The sequence below is a fragment of the Phocoena phocoena genome, chromosome 9, assembly GCF_963924675.1.
Source record: "Phocoena phocoena chromosome 9, mPhoPho1.1, whole genome shotgun sequence".
Taxonomy (NCBI): Eukaryota; Metazoa; Chordata; class Mammalia; order Artiodactyla; family Phocoenidae; genus Phocoena; species Phocoena phocoena.
The window spans coordinates 90,168,031-90,186,303 of NC_089227.1; the positions used below are offsets into that span (position 1 = coordinate 90,168,031).

General features: G+C 37.3%; 1 protein-coding gene across 2 annotated transcripts in view; it reads right to left on the reverse strand.

Annotated features, from left to right (window-relative positions):
• Positions 1-18,273, reverse strand: part of DGKI (diacylglycerol kinase iota) — a 461,776-nt gene that overhangs the window by 39,535 nt on the left and 403,968 nt on the right. For both annotated transcript variants that reach the window (XM_065884368.1, XM_065884366.1), the window contains one exon: positions 16,215-16,240. In XM_065884368.1, the coding sequence (XP_065740440.1) occupies positions 16,215-16,240 (26 nt within the window). The remainder of the gene's footprint in view (positions 1-16,214; positions 16,241-18,273) is intronic.

The following is an 18,273-nucleotide window of genomic DNA, read 5'->3' on the forward strand; positions in this document are numbered from 1 at the left end:
AGAAAGAAGAACAAAAAAACCCCAAAGCTAGCAGAAGGAAAGAAATCATAAAAATCAGATCAGAAATAAATGAAAAAGAAATGAAGGAAACAATAGCAAAGATCAGTAAAACTAAAAGCTGGTTCTTTGAGAAGATAAACAAAATAGATAAACCACTAGCCAGACTCATCAAGAAAAAAAGGGAGAAGACTCAAATCAATAGAATTAGAAATGAAAAAGGAGAAGTAACAACTGACACTGCAGAAATAAAAAAAATCATGAGAGATTACTACAAGCAACTCTATGCCAATAAAATGGACAATCTGGAAGAAATGGACAAATTCTTAGAAATGCACAACCTGCCAAGACTGAATCAGGAAGAAATAGAAAATATGAACAGACCAATCACAAGCACTGAAATTGAAACTGTGATTAAAAACCTTCCAACAAACAAAAGCCCAGGACCAGATGGCTTCACAGGTGAATTCTATCAAACGTTTAGAGAAGAGCTAACACCTATCCTTCTCAAACTCTTCCAAAATATAGCAGAGGGAGGAACACTCCCAAATTCCTTCTACGAAGCCACCATCACCTTGATACCAAAACCAGACAAGGATGTCACAAAGAAAGAAAACTACAGGCCAATATCACTGATGAACATAGATGCAAAAATCCTCAACAAAATACTAGCAAACAGAATCCAACAGCACATTAAAAGGATCATACACCATGATCAAGTGGGGTTTATTCCAGGAATGCAAGGATTCTTCAATATACGCAAATCTATCAATGTGATAAACCATATTAACAAATTGAAGGAGAAAAACCATATGATCATCTCAATAGATGCAGAGAAAGCTTTCGACAAAATTCAACACCCATTTATGATAAAAACCCTCCAGAAAGTAGGCATAGAGGGAACTTTCCTAAACATAATAAAAGCCATATATGACAAGCCCACAGCAAACATCATCCTCAATGGTGAAAAACTGAAAGCATTTCCACTAAGATCAGGAACAAGACAAGGTTGCCCACTCTCACCACTCTTATTCAACATAGTTTTGGAAGTTTTAGCCACAGCAATCAGAGAAGAAAAGGAAATAAAAGGAATCCAAATCGGAAAAGAAGAAGTAAAGCTGTCACTGTTTGCAGATGACATGATACTATACATAGAGAATCCTAAAGATGCTACCAGAAAACTACTAGAGCTAATCAATGAATTTGGTAAAGTAGCAGGATACAAAATTAATGCACAGAAATCTCTGGCATTCCTATATACTAATGATGAAAAATCTGAAAGTGAAATCAAGAAAACACTCCCATTTACCATTGCAACAAAAAGAATAAAATATCTAGGAATAAACCTACCTAAGGATACGAAAGACCTGTATGCAGAAAATTATAAGACACTGATGAAAGAAATTAAAGATGATACAAATAGATGGAGAGATATACCATGTTCTTGGATGGGAAGAATCAACATTGTGAAAATGACTCTACTACCCAAAGCAATCTACAGATTCAATGCAATCCCTATCAAACTACCACTGGCATTTTTCACAGAACTAGAACAAAAAATTTCGCAATTTGTATGGAAACACAAAAGACCCCGAATAGCCAAAGCAATCTTGAGAACGAAAAAAGGAGCTGGAGGAATAAGGCTCCCTGACTTCAGACTATATTACAAAGCAACAGTAATCAAGACAGTATGGTACTGGCACAAAAACAGAAAGATAGATCAGTGGAACAGGATAGAAGGCCCAGAGATAAACCCACGCACATATGGACACCTCATCTTTGATAAAGGAGGCAGGAATGTACAGTGGAGAAAGGACAGCCTCTTCAATAAATGGTGCTGGGAAAACTGGACAGGTACATGTAAAAGTATGAGATTAGATCACTCCCTAACACCATACACAAAAATAAGCTCAAAATGGATTAAAGACCTAAATGTAAGGCCAGAAACTATCAAACTCTTAGAAGAAAACATAGGAAGAACACTCTATGACATAAATCACAGCAAGATCCTTTCTGACCCACCTCCTAGAGTAATGGAAATAAAAACAAAAATAAACAAATGGGACCTAATGAAACTTCAAAGCTTTTGCACAGCAAAGGAAACCATAACCAAGACCAAAAGACAACCCTCAGAATGGGAGAAAACATTTGCAAATGAAGCAACTGACAAAGGATTAATCTCCAAAATTTACAAGCAGCTCATGCAGCTCAATAACAAAAAAACAAACAACCCCATCCAAAAATGGGCAGAAGACCTAAATAGACATTTCTCCAAAGAAGATATACAGAATGCCAACAAACACATGAAAGAATGCTCAACATCATTAATCATTAGAGAAATGCAAATCAAAACTACAATGAGATATCATCTCACACCAGTCAGAATGGCCATCATCAAAAAATCTAGAAACAATAAATGCTGGAGAGGGTGTGGAGAAAAGGGGACACTCTTGCACTGCTGGTGGGAATATGAATTGGTTTAGCCACTGTGGAGAACAGTATGGAGGTTCCTTAAAAAACTACAAATAGAATTACCATATGACCCAGCAATCCCACTACTTGGCATATACCCTGAGAAAACCAAAATTCAAAAAGAGTCATGTACCAAAATGTTCATTGCAGCTCTATTTACAATAGCCAGGACATGGAAACAACCTAAGCGCCCATCATCGGATGAATGGATAAAGAAGATGTGGCACATATACACAATGGAATATTACTCAGCCTTAAAAAGAAATGAAATTGAGCTATTTGTAATGAGATGGATAGACCTAGAGTCTGTCATACAGAGTGAAGTAAGTCAGAAAGAAAAAGACAAATACCGTATGCTAACACATATATATGGAATTTAAGGGAAAAAAATGTCATGAAGAACCTAGGGGTAAGATAGGAATAAAGACGCAGACCTACTGGAGAACGGACTTGAGGGTATGGGGAGGGGGAAGAGTGAGTTTTGACAGGGCGAGAGAGAGTCATGGACATATACAAACTAACAAACGTAGTAAGGTAGATAGCTGGGGGGAAGCAGCCGCAAGGCACAGGGATATTAGCTCGGTGCTTTGTGACAGCCTGGAAGGGTGGGATGGGGAGAGTGGGAGGGAGGGAGACGCAAGAGGGAAGACATATGGGAACATATGTATATGTATAGCTGATTCACTTTGTTATAAAGCAGAAACTAACACACCATTGTAAAGCAATTATACCCCAATAAAGATGTTTAAAAAAAAAAAAAAAAGGAACAAGGTATTCTAATATTTTGCAACTGGTACTCGTGACAAGAGAGGCTTAGTCTAAGACCGTGATTCAGTTACCAGCAGCCACCCAGTTCTTTGCAAGAGAAAGCTGTCAAAATAAAAAACAAGCTTTAGGTAGAGCAGATTGGGTGAAACGTTTTCATTGGCTATTAGGGTTTCTAGTTAAGTAGAACACAGACAAATGGAGTAACAATAACAATGATCCTTATATAAGGACCGTACTACATTAACTGCCAATGTACCTGCCAGCCCCTTGGTTATATGCGTAACCCAGACAGTATCCTTCTACAGAGTAAAGAGCTTAAGTAAACAGTAACATTTATAAAGCAAGCGCAGCTCTTCATCTCTGCTCTCACAGATGACGACACGCGGACCAAGCCAGTCATTTCCCACTCCCTTTTTAAACACTTACCTGTAGGACAGGTGATGTATCTGTAGGAAAGAGATCTATGAAAGCTTCATTTGTTGCTGGAGGATCCACGACACAACGGTATTTGATGACCTCTTCCCACCCATCCACTTAAAAGCAACCACGAGATTAGCCTTCATCCCTTCCTCTCTCCTTTTTTTCTGTTACTTTCTTATTTTGCAGTGTTTTAAATACTTTAACTTAAATATTCTCCGAGGCCAAAGGCAATGTAAAGCAAAGTTGTATGTAAATCTTAGTAAAGAATACTCCCCCCTCAACACACAGACATCTATAATAAGGCTTCAAAAGCTAATTAGATACTGATCACCAACAACACATTCCAAAGAACCCAAAAGGATCAAAGGATTATACAGTTACAGTCGATAGTCAGATTTAATAAGGGGGAATGAGAGAGAGTAGTAGGGTCAGGAAAGAACTAAAGTAATACAACCTGATTTTGGAAAACCCGGGGTAGAAGGTGGGGGGGAGTTTGTTTTGTTCGCTTGTTCTGTTTTATTTTGTTTTTAATCAGCAGTGATTGTCTGTTTTCCTAGGAAATGTGAAGGACTAGCCAAGGAAGAGCATGCTGTCATCTTTTTTTTTTTTCTTCTTCTTTTTTTCATGCTGTCATTTTTGTTCCTTTCCTTTCACACAGCCTTTGGGGAGTGCCCAGTGAGACCACCATAAAAGGCCATCTTTTCAGCACATAAGTAACTGAATTTCTTTGGAAAAGGACCAGCGCTAACCTATCCTCTACAAGAGGGAACAATGTTAATGAGGCCACAATGGAACTCAAAGATTTGTACTGGAAGGTGCTGTTTGCCAACACCACATACTGCAGCAAATGTTAGAGTGAGACTTGTATGGAGGGAATCAGGTCTGTGCCAGGGCACGGCATAGAATGGGGCAACATTTCTATTCATTGAGTATAGAGTTAAATAAGAAGGGCAACACCACCCATGGAGAAAAAATTTGGAATACACTCAAAAAACCAGTCAGCGGATAGGGAAGGATAAATCACGGGCATTTGAGTTGTTAGAAAAATTCATCATTGTTTGTCCTTAGAATCGATGGAGGTGGTTCGAAAACACAGAATTAATGAGCACAGAGGAGGGGCTGGAATGAAGGACAATGGAGATGGTTTGCCAGAGAGATGGTAGGAGCGTACATAAGCCATATGGCTGTGTGAATACAAGGGAGATGGGATCTGGAGAGGGGCCCCCAAGCAGGAAGTAGAAATAATTAATTCAAGCAAGTAAACAAAACCAGGGTGAGGAAGAACCTCAAAAGGGAGCACTAAGTTCTTCATGAAGAACCTAGGGGTGAGACAGGAATAAAGACACAGACCTACTAGAGAACGGACTTGAGGATATGGGGAGGGGGAAGGGTAAGCTGTGACAAAGTGAGAGAGAGGCATGGACATATATACACTACCAAACGTAAGGTAGATAGCTAGTGGGAAGCAGCCACATAGCACAGGGAGATCAGCTCGGTGCTTTGTGACCACCTGGAGGGGTGGGATAGGGAGGGTGGGAGGGAGGGAGACGCAAGAGGGAAGAGATTTGGGAACTTATGTATATGTATAACTGATTTACTTTGTTATAAAGCAGAAACTAACACACCATTGTAAAGCAATTATACTCCAATAAAGATGTAAAAAATAAATAAATAAAAATTTAAAAAGTAAAAGTAAAAAAAAAAGGGAGCACTAAAAAGCTTGAATCTAAATACAAAAGCCAATAGGGGATTCCACAGTCATAAACTGAATTGGGGGCAAAAAAACAAAAACAAAAAAACCCTCTAGCAACTCTGCATTAGCTAGCCCAAGGTCATTGCAAAGTGGCATACTGCGATGGCCAATATTGAAAACTCTTCCTAGCAAGGCAATTAAAGATGTGCAGATGTTTCTATCTGTATCATTAGCCAAGCTTACTTATCACATTTTACTAAAAAATAGCTTGTAGAAAGTAAAAAGGAAAAACATCTAACTTTCTTAATCCACTCTACTCTTCTGGTCATAAAATAATTGTCTTTCTATGTGATATTTTCTTAAGGAAATAGCTCCCTTTCAAGAATTCTACCTTTTTAAGATTGAGTGCTACTGACTGGAAATTAGATCCCTGTTTCCTTGATTATGGAAGTATGGAGGTAAAATAAGTGGACAAGAATATAGCTTTAAATTGTTCTTCTGTGTCAAGGGTACTGCTCACTGATACGAGAAGAAAAAAATAAAATCTCTTTTCTAACGACCAATTCCAACCCAATAATTATGAGGTCTCCTTTCAACAAAAAGAATCAAGATTTCCTATAACATTAGCTCAAAACTTAGCCATGCTATTGAGAGACTATATAAACGGGGGCTAAAAATGGGATCTGGATCTAGAGTATGAGTTTGAATCCTAGTTCTACACATGTGACCTTGAACAAGTCACCTAATAGGTTTGTGCCTTAGTTTCCTCATCTGTGACATGGGAATAATAGTAGTTCTATGATTGTTGTGAAATTTAAATATATATAAAACATTTAGAGCAGTTGGTTCAGTATGTAATAGTTTGGTGTGACCTTAAAGTTACTTAACCTCTCTAAACCTCAGCAGAACATCCCTTAAGCCACTGCCTGGAACTTATTAAGTTTTAATAAATACTGACCTTGTTTTTCAGTTTTAAGTACACATAAGAGTATATTATGCCAAATAATTTCAAAGGAGTAGTTGAACTTATTTTTGCTAAAACACAAGGACCCAAACCATTAATCCCTCCAACCTTAGTTTCTCAAAAATCAATTATTCTTTAAAAAATTGTCTTAATTTCAGGAGGTATCCTAGATATTTTAAAAAATATATAACTCTCAAGATGTGTAACTTTTATTTATAAATAAAATAATAAAAAATAGAATAAAAAAGAATATAAATTTCTCTTTTTGATAATAAGGGGAATGAGCTACTTCCTTAACAATTTAAGCTAAAATGCTGGATTAAAAAAATCAGGAAATGCGGGAAGATGGTGGTAATAGTTGCAGCAGACTATTTGAATATTCCTGAGTCTCCACATATAGAGAGACAGAGGAACCAGAAGAACCAAAAACACATGGTCAACATTTAAGACAAAGTAACAAGATACCCTTATAAACCTCAAAATTACGAGTGGCTGGAGAGAAGACACCAAAGAGTCAAATGACCTGCATTCTATCAGCGTCTGTGCTGGAAAGCCCAGGGAAGCAGCAGGGCTGCTGATGGACCTGAGAACAGGAAGCCTCAAAACAGCCAGCAGGTGTTCACTGAACAGTACAGTGAGCCAAGGTGAGAACACCTACAGAAACTGTCAGAAGCTTTTCCCATTCCCACAGCACATGAGTGCAAGGGCCCCCAGTAAGGACTAAAAGTACCTGGAGCACTGCAGCCCCTGTAAAGTCTTAAAACTGACCATCCAGGGCTCCCCTTCAAGATGGGACTCAAAGTGAGGGTAATCTTCCAAGTGGAGTACACACTGAGCAGAACAGGGACAACAGGAGTAAAGGAAAGAGGTCTGGATAAAAGTGAGGCTTGGGATCAAAGCCAGGAAGTCTGAGAAAGCAAGCTACCACATTTTTAACAGTACATAAAACCAACCCAAGAAAGCTCTCTGAAGTTAGAACAGCTAACAAGTGTTTTTCTTTCTAAATTTCAGAAAAACTAATTTCATATGAAGTATCAAAAAAAGGATGTAAAATCTCACATGAAGGAAAAAAAACAAGAATAAGGAACAGAATAACATTCCCACAGATAGTGGAAGTGAATCAAATACTTGCTATAAAGAAAAAAGTAGTAACGTACTGTTTCAGATGAGCTTAAAGACACATGATACAAAGAAATATCATGTATCAGAAGTAGAATAATTCAGAAATGAGGTGATATTCAACAAAACACTAGAAATAAAAGAATAAAACATTTTGCAAATTAAACTAGAAAGAACACAAGAACAAATAAATTCAACCAATAAAGCCTTAAGTAGAAGAAACAAATAAAGAACTTTAAAAAATCAACAAGGAAAGAGGAAACGGATAAAAAGAATGTGAGAGAAAATGGCAAAGGTTGAAGATAAGCAAAGAAGATAAAACAAACATCCAAAATGAACTTCTGAAGAAAACTAAAGCAAAAAAACAGAACAAACACAATTCAAGAACACGGTTCTGAAGTTTAAAAAATAATAAACTTTATATTTAAATAGTGTCATGTCTCAAAATGATCTACATCCAGGCATATTTTCATAAAAATACTGAACATTAAAGGAAAATAAAATATCCTTTGGGTATTAAGACCCAAAATAGTGACTTTTATAAGGAGAATATTATCATTAGACTTTAATAGCAAGTGCTTTATGACAGGAGAAAAATGTAATATTTAAAAGGTCAAGGAAAGAACATGTGCCCCAGTGAGTCTGTATGCAGCACAACTGATTTTCAAGGGTGAAAGACCCAGACCAACTGCTATTGTATGAAAAAACTGGTTTCCTAAGGAATCTACCAGAGAATGTGGTTCAGACAACTAAAATAACTAGAGACACTTAGACGTAATGACTGGTGATGAACATTAACTAGTTACTGTCATTATCTGAATATGATGCACTCTGAATTAATGTCTCTGTGTTTCCTGTGCATTCTAAACAAGAGCCGAACAAGCACCCCCACACACAAACTCACAAATGGAGAACTGAATTTATATCAATCAAGTTTGGTAGTTTTCTCTGGTGACTGGAAAACCTCTCTGAAGGACTTAGAGAATTCTTGTGCATAAAGGCCCAAGGAAATGAGCAGCTCACCTAATCTTAAATGAACATGAATAAAAATCAGTAAAAATGAACAAGGAAACAACTTTGAAGAAATTATCTGGGATGCAATCCAGAGAAACAAAGAGATATAAAATAGGGAACAGAGGGTAAAACATATATAGGATAGCATGAAAATGTCTAACATGCATCTAAAGGGAATTCCAGAAGGAGATATATAGGGAAGAGAAAGCATTCAGGTAATATTTGTATTTAAATGTCTATGTTAGAAAAATAGTAGAAAAGGAATAAAAATAACCCAAATGATTAGAAGGAAGGAAACTATAAACATAAGAAACCAATGAAACAGAAGACAAATACATAATACAGAGGACCAATGAAGGTAAAAAATGGTTTCTTGAAAAACCAGTAACATAAAGGGCTCTAAGCCTCTGGTGAGAGGGAGAGAGAGGTGGAGGAGACACACACACACACACACACACACACACACACACAGCAGGCACAATCAATATTAAAAATGAAAAGGTAGATGTAACCTCAGATCTCATAGAAGTTACACAGACAGTAAGATAGTATTTAAAAATGTATGCCAAAGAATGAAAAATAACTTTAATAAAATGGATGAATTCCTTTAAAAATAGTTACCAATACTGATTCAAGAAGAAATAGAAAATCTATCTCCTCCAACATTAAAAAATACAAATCTGTCATTGAAATTTTCCCCACAAAGGGAATGCCAGCCCCACATAACTTTACTGATGGTATCTTCTAAGATATTCCAGAAATAGATAACAAGTGTTACACAAAGTCTTCCAGATGTTAGGAAATGAGGAGATGCTTTCCAATTCATTTTATGAAGCTATGAACATCATACATGCACTATACTATAAAAAAGAAAAATTAAAAGCCAATCACACTCACGAATATGGAAGTAAAATTCTAAGTAGAATATTAGTAAGCTGAACCCAGCAATATATAAAGGAGATAAATGTAATAACCAATTTGAACTCATCTCATGCATATAATAGTAGTTTCTACTAAGAAATCAATCAGTGAAGTGCACCATAGTAAAAGACCCAATGAGAAAAAGCATATTATCATCTCAAAAGATGAAAAAAAATTCAGTAAAATTCAATACCTGTTGAATTTAACAAATTTGAACAAAGGGGAAAATCCTCAAAGGTCTATCCACGGAACAACCACACCACCAACACCACGACTACCTGCCAGTGACCTTCACAAGTAATGGTGACTTGTGGATGGCACTGACTTGGAGGTCAGGAACAAGGCAATACTGCTATCTCTATGTGTATTTGATACGATACCGAGTGTTCTAACTGGCACAGAAAGAATGAGAAAATGCTCATACAGAGCACAATGACTGGAAAAGATGAAACAGAATTCTCAGGAAAATACTTTCCTCACAAAAGGACCCTTTAGATAAAGTTTATGAATATAAAAGATTAGCAGGGATCCTGATTCAAGATCTTGAAACAAGATTCTAAGTCAATTGCCTTTTAATACGCCAACAATGTTCACTTAGAAAATATAATTTTAAAAATATAAAATATTACTAAAATGTTAATACTTAGGAATATATTTAACAAAAGATGGCCAAAACCTTCATGAAAAAAATTATAAAACTCGATAGGCATTTTAAAAGATTAATTAGTTAAAAAAAATTAAATGTAAAGAGATGTGGTTTGAGATGAAAAGACTCATTATCATAAAAATATCAATTCTCTTTATACTCATGTATAGATTCATGCAATTGCCATGAAAATTGCAACACAAAACTTGATAAGCTGATTCTAAAATTTATATGAAGAAGCAAAAGTTCACATACAATCAAGACACTCTGTTAGGTATCTCCCAGATATCAAGATTTCTACCAAAGTTACAGCAATTAAAACAACATGGTATTGTACAGAAATAGACATATGGATAAATAAAACAGAAAAGGGAATCTGGAAACCCACAAATAAGGAGAGACAGAACAGGCTTTGCAAGTCAGTGAAGGAAAGTCCCCGTTTGAAAAGATAAACCACAAACTGGAGAAAATTTGCAACACGTATAGTCAACATAAATTTTTTACCTAGAATACATTAAAATGTTTATGAATCACTGAGAAAAAACAACCCACTGGGGAAAAATGGGCAAAGGAAATAAAGAATTACATAGAAAAGTAAACACAAATGACCTACAAATATATGAAAAATGCTCCATCTGATATGTAATTATTTAATGCAAATTAAAATCACAAGATATCATTTGACATTCCCACCAAACTGGCTAAAAATTTTAATCAGTTAATATCAAGTGTTGACAAAGGTGGATTATTAGGAACTCTTACTGCAGTTGGGAGCATAAATTAGAATGATCACTTTGGAAAACAGTTTGTCATTATGTGATCAATTAAATATGTGTATAACCTACCACCTAACTATGCCATTGCCAGGTTTAAACCCTAGAGAAATTCTTGCAAACGGACACCAGGAGGAGTTATGAAAAAGAATGTCCATAATATTGTTTGCAATAGCAAAAAGAACAAAAACAAAGAAAGAAAGAAACCCTGGAGCCTACCTAAACATTCATCAGCAGAATTTGGATATATAAATTGTTATGTATTCATACAACAGAATACTATACGACATGAAAAACTGATGAAATGAATATGATGCTCATCAACAAGGATAAATTACAAAAGCATTATTCTGTGACAAAGGAAGCAAATCACAGAAGAGTTTGCAAAATAATTCAATTTATAAAAGTTCAAAATAAGCAAAACTATATACACACATATACGGAATACAAATATAAAATATATATTTATACACACACATACATCCATAGGTGAAATATGCATACATGTATTAAAATGATGAAAAGAAACAAGGAAATGTTTAACAAAGAAAGCAGAATAGTAGCTATCCCCATAGGAGAGGGAAGAGAATGTAATCAGAAAGGCAATCACGAAGCTTCCAGATTACTACAAATATCTTATTGTTTAGACTGGGGGCTGGGTACACAGTAGTTCCTCTGGTTATAATTTAAACTGAGCAGATAAATTTTATACACTTTTATGAATATTTCTATTTCAGTAAATGTATATATACATATATATTTATACTAGAGAGAAATATGAATCTATGGTATTTGAGCCAGAGATAGCCACTGATGTATTAAAGAGCTTTAGGCCACTCTACAGTGCGTTTCCCTGCACAACCCACTGCAAAGTAAAACTGCCTCGAATCCTGACAGTGGCTCGTCCTTGGGGACTTACACTGGTGATCATGGCTGTTACAGTTTTTATCTCCAGATAGCCTCCACTCCCATTCTTGTTCATTGTGTTACTGTTGCAACAGAAGAACTACCATATAAAGTGAGAAAGAACCATTTTTACCAACAACAGGTCTACGGGCTAGGACAGGAGAGGGATACCTGCTTCGGACATGCCAGGGGGAATCAGATTGTTGGCATTTCCTCTCAATTAATGTCTTTTACTTTGTAAGTGAACAGACATTGGTTGGAAGCTGACCCTCTGTCAGTGCCCCAGCACAGAGGCGTTCTGAGAGGCCGTAAAGCAAGCGAGCTAAGAGGACAAGACAGAATCTGAGAGCTCAGAGCGGGCGAAGCAGCCTGGGAACCCACCAGACGTGGCTCCAGGGGCAATAGGCACTAAATGCAGAGGAAACCTGTAGGACAGGGCAATTCATCACCATCAAGCTTCTCTTCTGACAAGGAGTAGGACTCTGGCTTCCAGCTGTAACATCAAAATGTAACGTTCCCCCTGGGACTTCGCATGGCGGGCTTCCCTGAAGCTTCAGTTTCACTCAGTTAGCTAATTATGAGAGAATGTGACATTGGTATTTACTTTTTCTATGGGGACAAATCATTCTCAGCAGGAGGGAGAAGTTGTTATTTTTGGTCTGTTTTGTTTTGTCATTAAAAAGGAAATTACTCACACAGTAGTAAATAACCTCTTGTTAGAGGGAAGTTTTTTTCTTTCTATAATTCTATCAATTCATCTGAATGCTGACAGTCACTTCTTTTGTTTTCTGGGGACACGGTGGGTAAATGATCAAGGGTGGAGTGTTAGAACTGGGTTTGAAAATTAACTCTACCACTAACTAGCTGTGTGATCTTCAGCAAGTTATGTAAGTACTGTGAGTTTCCCCTACTAAAAACTGAGAACACATTTACTGTGTAGTGTGCTTTGTTAAAGATGAAATGATGTAGCTGAAACACTTTAGCACAGTGTCTCTGCACAAGAAGCACTCAGTAAATTTTAGCCTTTATTCTTAATGACTCTGATACTCTATGATAAAAATAGAAACATTCTACATTTCACTTATGCCTTATGTCATCAATTTCCCATATCTAATGACCCCGTATCTAATCAGAAACTGTCCCTTTACTTTGTCACTGCAGGCTGAATTGTGTATTAACCATTTTACTCCTCCTCACCCAGATATAAAAAGGCTTCCAATAAAATTTAATATTTAATGATAATGTTGAAAGAAACATTTTTCACACCCCTTCTCCTCCCCAGCACATCTTTTAACTTGTCAAAGGCAGTATGTAATGCTGAGCAAACATCATAATAAACACATACTTCCTCATCCACTGGTGACATCAACAGCATTATGTGCAGGGTGCTTTTAACAAATTGGAAAGTGATTTCACAATTGAACTCATAACAATCCCATGAGGTAGGCAGGGTAGATACGAATAGCCTCACTTTACAGGTGAGGAAACTGAAACTAAGAGGGAAAATAACAAAACCATGATATCCAAGCACATTTTCCATGAAAGGATAATCTGAGGGGATCGACAAGGTCAGGGTTATTGGACTTTGGAAAATTAGATTTTCTCAAGAATGAAGTCTGTTCTGGGGATAGCCAAAGTGACCAGTCAGAGAGAGAAATAGGATCACCGGTGGAAAGCAAACAAAATAGAAAGGCAAGAGGCACAGAGCTTTCTTTTCCAATTTCACAATCCATTTGCCCAACGTGCCTCGATTTTTCTACCCATAACTTTGAGAAAGCAAAAATGCTACTTCTTACCTCTCTTACGAGTACACTGCAATGTCATTATTGTATACAAACACAAGTTTGATGACATGATACTCAAGGCTTTATGCTAACCACAGCAAACATGAACACTTTAAAATGTGTAAACATAAGAAAACACATTTTAAGTACTAATAGAAAATCTTGGTGATAAAGAAAAGGAAAAGAATATTTTTCCAAGGATACATGGGCTAGAAGATATGAAAATTAGGTAAGATTAGGTCAGTCAGCATTATAATTTTACATTACATATTTGAATCATTTGTGGAAGTTGCAGAATCAACGTTTTGAAGCCATGAAAATGTAAAAGCCCTCTAATTTGGATAATGTTTCTTTAACTAATCACATACACCCACTTCTTAAAATGATCGATTCTGAAGTGCCGTTAATACTGAACAAGTCTTCCGGGTAGTTGTCACCGTTCACGACTCCCCAGGACATTGACACTGCTTGCTGTAGCCGATAACCCTTAAGAATTCCTAGCGGACTACAGAATTGTAATTCAGGAGCCCATCCCCCTTTATTCTGGAATGGGAGATTAAGTTCTTACAGACAGGAAGGCAAATGCAAACAAAGGTCATTAAAGGAAACCCTAGTTCAAAATAAAAACCAAACACAAGTTTCTGGTTTATCATTTGAACTGGAAAATCCAAGGACCTCTAAATATGCAATAAAAAACCTAGTCAATACCGACTTCGATGAGCAAAACAGCATATAACAGTAGGTCATCATTAGGTGGGTGATGCCTAATTCTGACTTAAGAGGCCTGAACATAATTTCCCCTGTGATTTTTCATAGAACATGATACAACTTCACTCCAACACTGGGAGAGACTTTATGACACGGCAGCAGAACAGGCCTACTTAAAAACACCTCTCTCTAGGTATTCAATTAATGAACATCTTTTGAATGTTTGCTATTTGTTGGGATCTATTTCAAAGAACTCACAGTCTAGCAGGGGAGACAGGTAAATCAAGCAACAAATTTTTAAGTTAAATTCTAGAATGAAGGAAAATATGCGATGCAATGTTAAGTAGGGCAGAAAGCTCTCACGGATGATGAGATGATTAACCACGCCTCAAATGGTAAGTATAAATTGTCTATGGCAAAAAGAAGGAGTGACTTCTGTCGGAACAGCCTGGCTAAAAGCAGGGAAACATGATAAACGTGCTGAGTTTCAGAAATTAGATGTAGTGCCGCATGGCTAGAGCACAGAGCATAGAGACAAGGGGAAAGATGCCCAAAGAAGCAATGAGCAGTAGAGGAAGACAAAGAGTCCATCACTTAGGACTTTCTATTCCATGTTTAAGTTCAGTATTGGAAAGATGAATACAATTATTGGTCTATTGAAAAGATTTCATCCTACAGGCAATGGGACTAGATTTTTACCATAATCAGTTTGGTGATATGTAGGTATACAGTAAAATAAAAGAAGGAATTCTAGAGGTATGGCTATCAGTTAGAAGACAATTTTTAAAGTCCAAGTAAGATATGGAGTGGCCCTAAATGAAAGGAATGGGGATGGAAAAGAAAACAGAGGTAAAGGAAGTATAAAAAACAGAGTTGATAGAATTTAGTGGCCAGGTAGCAATGGGAGGGTGAAGAGGAAAGCTTAAAACAGCTGTCTTTTTTTAATTTTAAACTTGTTTGGCTAAATAGATAGATAATGGTGCCTTAGCTGAATTAGGGACAGCATGAAGTGGAATGTCAGTGGTACTCTTAGAGTCCTGGCTTATCCCTCTTTTATAAAAGATTCGTCGAATTTCACTTTGTATTGCAGTACGTATGTGTCATTTCACTGCCCCCTTCCCCAAAAGGGGACCCATCAAGCTCCTTGAGGGAAGAAGTTCTGTGTCACACATCACGTCCCTGCACATAGCTCCATATAGCATATTTGTATAACATGATTATATAACATAACTGACCCATCGTAAACACTTAATAAAACATTTCTGAATGACTGATTGAATATATGTACAACTCCAAACCTTAGATGTGACAAAACTACACATTTTATCCCGTGAATAACATAGTCGTCTCTTAAAATGCAAATAACTCACCTCAACTGCGTACCAACTCAGACTACTACCAATTTCAGACTCATAACATTCTCTGCAAATCTCAGTGTCCACTCTGGAAGGGACTTTTGGAAATATCTACTACGGATCCCCACTTTAAAGGTGAAATCTGTGACTCAGAGAAGTTACATGACCAGCCAAAAGTCACATAGAGTACAGCTGACGCTTGAACAACACGAGTTTGAACTGGCAGGTCCACTTATATGAGGAATTTTTTTCAATAGTAAAAACTACAGCACCACAGGAACCGCAGTTGGTTGAATCTGCCAATATGGAGGAACTGCAGATATGAAGGGCCAACTCTAAGTTACACACAAAGTTTTGACTGCATGGAGGGTGCCCCCAGCCCCTGCATTGTTCAAGGGTTAACTGTATCTGGAGGTGGGACAGAAATCAGAATACGTTCAGCTTTGAAATATTGGTCAACCAAAATAGTTGTAACAGATTTGAAGATAGTACAAGACATCAGATTTAGCTGGAATGCATTAAGTTTTTAAAAGCACTTCATATTGTGCACTAAAAAACACAAGGCAAACATCTTAAAGACATTTTCTTAAATAATTCTTCCCTCCGACAACGAAATGCAAGGACCACAGCTCAACTTTTAGTTCCGAATTAGTATAAGTAAGACAGATTCTTACCGTGGTCTTCTGAAGAGACTGGTGACCTAAAATGAGATAATAAGCATGATAAATCCTTTGTATGTGACACTGATAATTATAGGTACAACAATGATCAAGAATAAGCTCATAGAAATTACACCCCCAAAATTCAGTTAAATTCAGTATAGTAGTAGATGGTGTAAATGATGTGTTGGTTGTACGGTATATGCCAATTAATAACTCCCAAAGCTTACCTGGATTGGTTGAGTGGTAGATGTTATTAAAATAGTCTATTAGCATGGTGACGTAAGACTGAAACAAACTTAAATTGTCTGGATTTATCACACACAATAAAAGAACTCACAGAAATGTGGTGATGGATGAAATCCTGTGAGGTCACTAGTGCTGAAAGCCAGGCCTCCATAGAAAATACCAGGGATGTAAATAAGCACTAGATTAAGTGTCTGTACGTAAAAAAGAAATCCACTTGGACAATAAAAAATGAGACAGAAGAGAAATGGCACGTGCCCTTATCAATGTTGCTTTTCGCTTCCACTCGCTGTGGAATTTAATGTTTCAGTGAGTATGACGTAGACCCTCTACGTGTTGGCCTTATGTCTCTAAACCTGTGAGTCAGGCAGGAGGGCAACCATTGGGATCCCACAGAACTTCTACAAAGTGATAACGTCTGCATATCATTTGAGGCTCAGGTCTAATTACAATATTAAGATACCAACGGATCATCATATCAACCCCTTTCACAATAATGACCTTCTTTTCTTTCTTGGCTATTAATTGAGTTACTTTGAGCAATGCAGACAGAACTTTGTTGATGAATTCCCCTCAAGTTTGAAAGATAAACAGTCTTGACTACTGACTCATGCTTTTCTTGGGAGAAAGAGAGATGCATAATACTGCATTCAGAGGTGTTAGAATTGTGAAGGGAGAGGCAAGAAACCAGGAGGGAGGGGTCCTCTCTTCTAAATGATGGGCCTGCTGGAGCCCACAGCAGGGAGATGACCAAAGGCAAATGCATGAGTTTGGTAGTAAAGCTACCAAACTTTATATAGCTAATATTTATATGCAGTCATAATATAACTAATATGTATGCGACGTGATGACAAACGTTGGGGCAAGAATGATTCAGTGGGTGCATAGTGGTTGAAGGACAATTTTACTACTTTGGGATGCCCGATACCACTTTACTTTACCTACTGATCAGAAATATTTTTGTCCATTATGTGAACAAACAGTACAGTATAAAGACACAGGAATAATGGTGAGACAGCCTTGAACTTCCATTGGGTGGCAAAGTTGAAATCATTTCAACCTTATAGGTCTCTTCAAGTAGACTTCTGTGTGTGAAAACTACAGAGTGTCCCCAGATCTGGTGGAGAGAAAACTGGCATCTGAGTGGTGGACACGGGAGCAGAGGGAGGGAACCTGACATAATAACTTAGGGGGGAACCTAAGTCATCACTGTGGTGTTGGCTGCTTGAGAAACGCTGCTGGGCCTCCTCAGGTGGAGCTGACCTATCCTCTCCCTGGAGTCCCCCTATTTCCCACTTTCACACACCAGTCTTCCCACTAGGTTGTGAGCTTCTTGGAAACTAGGACCATGTCTTATTTAGAACATAGTGGGTCCCTGATTAAAATGTGTTAGATTGCATTAATTTCGGTACCACACACTAGAGTTCAGACTCAGACACACTCTGGAGCTCCTCAGAAATCACCATGTCACCTTAAAACCACCTTTGAGTTTGCCAGCTCCTAGGGCAGCTGTGAGGGAAGGGTCTAGGGAATGCCCTGAAGCTCCAAATTAGTGACAGCGTGGGCACTCTCAGAGCCAAAAGACATCCTGTGCCCCCTGCAACAGAGATGACCACCATCAAACAAAGGGGAGGAGGGAGCCGGACAGAGGTGAAATGAGACTGACATGTACACACACTACTACATTTAAAATGGAGAACCAACAAGGACCTACTGTAGAGCACAGGTAACTCAATATTCTGTACTAACCTAAATGGGAAAAGAATTTGAAAAGAACAGATACATGTATAGGTATAAATGAATCACTTTGCTGTACACTTGAAACTAA